Below are 8708 nucleotides of genomic sequence, written 5' to 3' on the forward strand. Positions count from 1 at the left end.
CAAGTCAAGCTTGCAGGCAACATCAGACCTGTCTCAGCTTGTCCTTGCCATTCCAGTAGCAGGTGTAGCGTGCTCTGATGGCCTCAAGTTGGGACTCATCAACAAGTTGGGTTTCAATGGGGGCAACAATGTCTGTTATACCTCTTCAATGTTTTGGCAATAAAGGCTGTTATTTGTTCCAGTCTTGGGTCATTGTCAAGAAGAGTTCTGACATTCCATAACCCAAATGTCAGTCTGTGGCTGTTTTATTTGACCACTAAGTTGGGTGACCAGTCAGGAGCAGTAGCTTGATAGGTACAGAAGGGGCATTTGTATTTAGGGTTTCTTTTTAGTCCCCTTTTTCCTGGATTGGGGAAAACAGATCTGTGGTGCTTCTGTCACCTCAGAAGGATACAACCTCCATATCTGCCCTGGTCTGCAGAGAACAACCTTCACCCTCAGGCTGCCATTGTGCAGAATTGTGACTTAGGACTCCCAGCAGTATCCTCTCCCTGTCCCAACTGCCACTTCCCTATTGCTCCATGACTCTGGTAAGTTGATTGGGTTGAATGAGTTAATGGCTGAACAATGTACTCCTTTTCCAATAATATGGAGGACTGACTGTCAATGGACTTCTAGCTAGAAATCAGATTTTCAACACAGATTTTATATTAAATTAAAAACCTTAGTGCTTATTGCAAGCTGTAATACAACTTTGATAAGTCCAACCAGCACCTGGGTTTCTATGACTAATTTTCAATATGTAAAGTGTCAACACAGTTGTTATATGGCACAGATATAATGGCTTGAAATTTATAATTTCCAATTCAATATGAAATTAAATTAAAATATATTAATAATAGATCTTGTGGAGTTAATCTGTTTTGTTTCACAGTAGCATTTATATTGAAAGTTGTTTTTTTCCTACTGATTGTTGAATGTTATCAGTTCAACTGAAAGAAAGAAAATACATTTAGATATAGGAACAAGAAAGCACTGATTATACATAATAGCACAGGGAAATGTAAGTGAATTTCTAAGACTATTACTTATCTGTTGTCAATTGAAGATCATAAATGACAGGTCTGTTCAAATGAGCTTCATGTAGACTGAAAAGGGTCTGGTGACGTTAATGGTATGGTATCAGGACACCTCTTCACTGTCCCTTTTTGTAAAGAGCAACATTCATTTTAGACAAGTTTACCCCATCTCATCTGATATTTCATTATTTACATATTACAGCAAGATAGTTAGATTAGAAATATGGACCTACAAAACAGTAGCTAAATAAAACTAATTATACTAAATAACTGAATACCACATTGGGGATAGTTATAAGTGTTATGTAAATTCATAGTTCTATTTTGATCATGTGATTAGATGGGACAGGGAGAAATTAATACTTTAACACTCTATTAGTTTCAGAAGGAGTTGCCTGGCTCTGCCATCCTGATATGAAAAATATTCCTTTATGCTTTCATTCTGACTTTCATCTCAGTTTTTAGCTTCTGAACTACCACATACTTGGAAGGGAAATGCTGAGAACTGAGATAAGGGGTCTGTATCACCTGTGTGCTGTGGACCTATGCTCTGCTGGAGTTCCTCTTGTACAGCCATTGAAGGAGGTTTTGGGGGTGGGCCTAGTGGATTTACACCAATTCACCAGTTAGGCCCCACCATACTATGTATAGAGAGAACAGCACGTGAGGTTTACGACATCCCTGAGGCGATAGTAGTGAAAATGCAGCAGCTTCACTGTCACACTTTGGCTTGTTGTGGAGGATTCCTTCTCTCTCCATCCCATCTTGTAACCATATGCACAGTCCTGTTATTTCTGCTGTTTGTGAGGTGAACATTTTCCTTTAGAAAAGGATTAGTCGAACTAATGATGTGTAGGGAATTACTTTGAAGATGCCCTATAACCCGAACCTCTGACTTTGGCTAGGCATGCTAATAAGTTACCACCCACCTAAGTTTAAGTAATAAGAAAAATATAACAAACCACCTCTGAGTAATTGATGCACCTTACAGTACAAAAATAAGCATCCACAGCACATTTATTTAGTACTTAAATTACTTCATATTTTCACATAACCTTAAAAGAAAATATATTTTCTCCCACATACAGTAATAGCAAACAAATGTACTATTTCAAACATTAAAAATAATCTTTAACCAAATCTGTACAACAGATAAATAAAATTATATCTACAATACTTAGTTTGTGAAGAACAAAACCAAAAAATTCCCCCCAAACTCACTTTTTCTTACTTCTAATGGTATAGCTGTAAGTTGTACATCCTGTACATAAAAATCTATCACTACAGTGCTCAGCTATACCATGTCTTTAAGTAAATCAAATGTACTGATCAGTGGCTAAGGAGAACTTTCCAAACATTGGAAATAATGTCCAAAGAGAACACAACTGAGAAAATGTTGAATATCTTTCCTCTAGCTTGTCAACAAAACAAGTTGACATACCCAACGTTGCACTTAATGCACTAAGAGTTTATTCTTGAACCCTCTATTATCTTACTATCTTCCTCTCAGTACTGGATCCATTGTTCTTAACAGAAATTGTTTTCTTTACTGGAACAAAATTTTGCAGCTATTCTTTTACTGTCAGGAAAGTTTTCCTGCAGACACAGGTGGGTTTGCAAGTCCAGACTCCACAGTTCAACTGAGATAACATCAGAAAATACATAAATATCAGACCACTTACTGCATAAATTAAGAGTCATATTGCTTATTATTACATACAATTGCACATATGCTGAGAAAACAATACCGTATGCATTCTTTGAGTGCTAAACAGTAGTCAGCAAAAGGAGGATAAAATGAAGAAGCACCTAAACCTCAAAGCATTATGTAAGTCCAACTCAAAAAACCTGTGAAGACTGTACTATTAAGGTTCAACAGAACAATGCATCACTGTAGTTCCACTAAATATGCGGAATTTAAATTACAACCTGCCAATTTGATTTTGAAGCAATATTTCTTTCAGTTCTCTACTGTATGCAAAAGGAGGATACATGATAAAGAAAAGCCTTTGATTCTGAGTTTGAATCACAGAAACGAAGGAAAGGTACTGCTAAATAGGAATGGAACAATGAGCCTCAATATTATTTCACTGTTCATTTAAAAAGGGATCCATTGTCTGCAGCTGGCAAGAATGCCAGTTAACCACTTTTCCCCATTCAGGCTGGCTCTCCATCCCTTCATGAAGACATTATTTTAAGATCTCACGTGGCCCTAGTTCCTTAGGGAAACCTAGTTCAAGTAATGTGTGATATGGGAGTCCTGAGGTTGCCGTGCCCCTGCTATCCACTTCTCTGCAAGATCTGAATACAGTAGATGTGGCAGGGTTAGATATGACTGGAAAAGAGTGGGAATTTTCCCAACCTTGCAGTATTCAGCTGAAATATTACTCATTGGTTTTTCAGTGAGGCTGTATTAATATTGTGAACTACAGAGAGTTGATAGAGCAATAATTAGAAAATGCTGATGAAAAAGCTAACATACCTTTAAAAAAGTCAAAATAAAATTACTTATGCATTCTTAACAAATCCTTCATTTCCAGAACGAAAGAATAGTTCCTGAAAACTGTCTTCAGCTAAAAAAAACCCCAAACCCTATGAAGTACTCTGTAAACCTGGCTAAAATGTTAAATGGAATCACTTTAAATGGATGGGGCTTTGTTCAATGCATAAAGGGTTTCACATACTATATACTAGCTACACCCAAAATAGTGATCCCTAAACAATGAGTTAACACTTAGTTTAGAAAAATGACCTTGATTACCGGTAAGATAATTTTTAAATTAGCTAAAAAAAGCCATTAGCTGAAGATCACACATCAGGTCTGCTTTGTTGTTACAAAAAGTTTCTTGATGAGAACAATTAAAGCATGTCTTATGTGTATTGTAGTATGCTAGTAAATATCCACAAGTTAGTTGTATCAAGAAAAAGTTAATTCAATAATCTCCAAATTACGCTGCCACGCCACCCATTTCTCTTCTTCATGTTACGTTTGAACAGATATGTAAACGGAAATATATATCCAGTAGAAAAAAGACTTGTTTTTCACATGCAATTCTGTACAGTGCATTCTTGTTTCTCGGGTTCCTTTAAGAGAAGGATATTTCCACACAAAATATGTACATTTCCATTATATACATGTTCAACAGACTTCATTTAGATGTCCTTCTGCTATTGCTTAGCACTGTACAAGCTTTTTGTACCTCCAGTTAAATATTTTTCTTCGGACAGACAAAGCCAACATGAAGTAAGTTTTAAGGACTTTTTGAAGCTAATGCCTTGATTGATCTTGAACTGCTGACAAAAAGAGGAGTCCAGAAAAAAACCCAGCTATACATAGCAGCCTTCTAAGCAGACTCGCATTATCTTTAGGAACAATCATCTGTGCTAGATCGTTAGTGATCTGAGAAATTTCGTGTGCCACACACACAAATATAAAAGTGCTGACAATAATGTTAAGCATTGGATTTCCAGGAATGAGCACCAAGATCCCCTTTGTATCTGCTGCCAGCCAGATGTGATATTGGCAGATGAATAGCTAGAAGGAAAAGAGATTCAATTTACTAATAGTTGCATATAAAAAATGGAGTATAATCATTAGTACCACATTAGCTAATATAGGCTTACTCCTGGTAAAAGGGGTAAACAGTCAGGTGGCAAAGTCTGCAGCGGATACAAAATTACTCAAGACATTTAAGGCCATAGCAGACTGCAAAGAGTTACAAAGCAACCTCACAAAACTGGATGATTAGGCAACACAGTGGCAGCTTTATTCAGGGTTGATAAATGCAAAGTTCTGGTTGAAAAAAGTACAGTGAAGGGCAACAAAAATGAATAGGGATATGAAACAGCTTCCACACGAGGAGAGATTAAAAAGACTGGACCTGTTTATTTTAGAAAAGAGATGAATGGGAGGTGGGGGGGCATGGTACAGATCTATAAAATCATGACTGGTGTGGAGAAAGTGAATAAGGAAGTGTTATTTACCCCTTCACATAAGACAAAAACCAAGGGACACCCAATGAAAATAATAGGCAAATTTAGAACAAACAAAAGTACTTCTTACAGTCAACCTATGGAACTCATTGACAGAGGATGCTGTGAAGGCCAAAAGTATAACTGAGCTCAAAAAAAGAATTAGATAAGTTCATGGAAGATGGCTGATAGGTCCATCAATGGCTAAGAGATCAGGGAGGCAGGCAACCACATGCTCTGGATGTCCCTAAGCCTCTGACTGTCAAAAGCTGGGACTGGATGACAGGATGGATCACTCAACCGCCCTGTTCTGTTCATCCCCTCTGAAGCATCTGGCACCAGTCACAGTTGGAAGACAAGATACTTAGCTAGATGGACCATTGGTCTGATCCAGTAAGGCCATTCTCACACTCTTATGAGTGTCACAACTAAATACAATGTGGGACAAATTATCAATGCATAAGGGGTTAAACATATGATGCAAGAAACCACTCAAAATGAAATGGACAATTAACACCTCCGCAGTCATAGGACTCAGATAGGTTAGTAGATTAAAAATTGTTGAATTTAAATTCCTAACTCTGCAAGACACTAAAAATCATAGTCTCAGACACTGGTTTTATGGCTCATCATAACAATTCGTAACTTACTAATCCCTCCTTTGAGCTATGACTGCAGAGGTATTAATTGCCATCTTCATTTTAAGTGGTTTCTTGCAATATGTGTTAACCCTTTATGCTTAATGATATATCCCACTTTATATTTAGCTGTGATAGTCTGGTTACCTTTGCCAGACCTGCTCTCTGAGCTCAAAAATTTCTCTCTTCCACCAACAAAAGTCAGTCCAATAAAAGATATTACCTCATCCATCTTCTCTTTCTTAATGAAGAATATCAAACAGCCACAGTTTGATATCAAAGCAAATGAACCAAAAATACATTTTTACTATTTATATATTTACACTACAATATACGTTATAAGGCCACCATTTATAGATTCGTAAAATGAAACACACTCTTATTGCATTTATGATCATTCAACTTACCTCTAAAGAAATTCTGCCAAACCAGGCAAAAAATGAGCTATATACAGAACGGGCATATCCAGGAATGTTCCTGATGAGGATGAAAGCTAAAATCTAAGCAGGAAGAAATTCATGTGTGAAAAGTCATTGAAAATAGATTATGCATTATGACTCACTAGGAAAATGTATCAATAAAATATTTTTGCTAATATAGAAACTTTAAAAATACATACAGTATATATGCCTTAATTCTGCAACACGTACGCATATATTTAGTGAGTAGTAAAGTTAAGCACGTGCATAAGTATTTGCAGGATCAGGGCCAAACTATATATATGAATTAGTATTCAAGTACTACGTATGGCCATGAATGCATATTTTATTTTTTTATATATACATATACACATACTGATATATATGCACTATACCCATGTAATATATATATATCAGTATATTAGTATGTATATAAAATGTATGCACATACCGATATAGCTATATTCTTACATTTATACACAGAATATAATGAAAAAGTGGTGTCACAATATGTAAATAAAACAGTACATTTTAAACTTTATATTACAACAGTCAAGGAAAAATAACCAGCAATGTGATAAGTCCTTTTTCACATTCATACATGAAAATGAAGTTCATCAATTGATGTTAAGTGCCAAGACAGACAGACACAAACTATATTATTTTTTTTCTGAACAGAATCTAGAGTCTGTGACTAGTGAAAAAGAGCATAATTACCTGCACCACGGAAACAGAAGGATGCAGTTCATTGCACTCAGTTTTGTTTTTACAGCTACTAGCCCAGATAGAGTAGGTCTAAAAGATATAAATGTACATATCATTCTGTTTGATGACTGTGCTTAAGAGATTTTAAAATGTTACAACAGGATAAAATATTTTAACATATGTTAAAATAGCAGCGGTGTGGTATGGGGAGGGCAGAATTGATTCTTTACACTTTCTAGTTAAGTTATGCATTTCTCTCAAACGCTGTCTTGCAGCTTACGAATGCAATAATCATTTGTACGCTAAAAAACAAAAAACACTGCTGACAATTTTGCTTATCACACTTCACCATGTTAGCTCATTTCTTGACTGTTTATACAGGTCATCTACCACATTATTCTTACTAAGATCATCCACAATGATCAACTGGAAAAGCTGTAATACTTAAATCTACAATACACTAAAAAGAGAGTCCAGTGAAGGTTTACAATCGGTAGGTGTTACCCAAGATATAGTCAAAATAAACTTCTGCAATCCAAGAGCAGCTCTTATGAAAATGTCAACTCAGTACTAAAGAACTTCTCCATAAAGCTGACAATCCTTAGAATGACTATTTTAAATTTACAAAATTTCAATTCATATTGTGGACTTACCAAAAAGCCAACTACAGAAATAAACAGTAAAACATTTGAAATTTTGTTGGAGAAGAGAGGCTCTCCTTTCCCTTCTGAAAGCACCAGACGTTTTTGTAATGACAGATAAATAAAAGCAAACATCATCCCATGAAAGATCACCTGCAAAAGAAGAACAGGATAATTACTCACTCATGGCCTTTAATAAACACAGATGCAAACATTAAGGTAACAGAATTATTAAGTATAAGATATTTGTAGTATCAAAGCCCAATTCAGAAGAGCTCCTTTTTTAGCTATATTTCAAGAAATAGAACAGGCTCTCTGTATCAGAGAAACAACAAACGACATCTAATTCAGAACTATGATTCTGAATAATTATTGAAATTTTATTATATTTTAGTTACTATTAATGCATGACACTCAAATTTCAAGTACCATTCAGATACTTTTTAGGGTCAGGACCCCATGTTCTTTGTAAATCTGTAGAAATGACAATAGAATGAATGCCAGTTGTGGAAATGTCTCTAGTGAAACTGGTTTTTAAAGATGAGTCTCTGCGGCCTTCCCCCACCTCGGTAGATAGGAACATCCAAGGGAGGTCTTTTCTACTTCTGTGAGAGAAATTTCCAGCTGGAGAGTTGTATACGAGGGAAAAGTGTTTTACGATGTTACTCCAAATGCCCCCATTAACATCAGGCTATAATTCAGGGCCCTGCTGCTGCTTGTTTTAATTTTTTGGCGTTCTGGCACTTCCTCTTTATAACCTCCCTAGAAAATGCAATGTACACTTCACAAACTGCAACACTTGTGAGATCTGGAGTTTTGTTAAATACATTGCTCTCCCTGGGACATGCAAAAATTTTAAGCAGTTATTAAAACTGGCAGCAGTGAAGGAAGGTGTGCCACTGATTGGTCCCAGACCACCCAATATATGGAGCAGAAAGAATTTGAAGATTGCTGCATCCAATCACAACAGGCAAGGCAATGCCTCTGAGAAGAGATAAGAGGAAAAATTTGCTCTAGCCTCATATCCTCCCACTACACAAACAAGACACAGGAGAGAAAATAAATTTCTCCCTCTGCCCACACTGTGGGGGGAAGAAGAACACCCCCTCAAAAAGCCATTTTAAAACACAGTATTTTAAAAATACTTATAAACAATAAGATAAAAATAGCATCTCTATGTAAAAAGTGAAATAAATTCTGTATCAAGACTTTTTGATTTTAGCAGCAGAATATTCAAAAGGAACACTCCCATGGAAATGTCCTTACTTTATAAATTACATTATTTATATAATTAAAGTTTCTTTGGCAGTGCCC

The 8708-nt window shown here is 36.0% G+C and overlaps 1 protein-coding gene across 5 annotated transcripts in view; it reads right to left on the reverse strand.

Annotated features, from left to right (window-relative positions):
* Positions 1–2018: 2018 nt before the first annotated feature.
* The window catches only part of CASD1 (CAS1 domain containing 1), a 60830-nt gene continuing 54140 nt past the window's right edge, over positions 2019–8708 (reverse strand). For all 5 annotated transcript variants that reach the window (XM_067562180.1, XM_067562181.1, XM_067562182.1 and 2 more), the window contains 4 exons: positions 7407–7547; positions 6766–6843; positions 6037–6129; positions 2019–4554 (listed from right to left, as the gene is read on the reverse strand). In XM_067562180.1, the coding sequence (XP_067418281.1) occupies positions 4288–4554; positions 6037–6129; positions 6766–6843; positions 7407–7547 (579 nt within the window). In that variant the 3' untranslated portion in view covers positions 2019–4287. The remainder of the gene's footprint in view (positions 4555–6036; positions 6130–6765; positions 6844–7406; positions 7548–8708) is intronic.

The sequence above is a fragment of the Emydura macquarii genome, unplaced genomic scaffold, assembly GCF_026122565.2.
Source record: "Emydura macquarii macquarii isolate MOO-44397 ecotype Brisbane River unplaced genomic scaffold, CSIRO-AGI_Emac_v2 contig_2422, whole genome shotgun sequence".
Classification (NCBI taxonomy): Eukaryota; Metazoa; Chordata; order Testudines; family Chelidae; genus Emydura; species Emydura macquarii.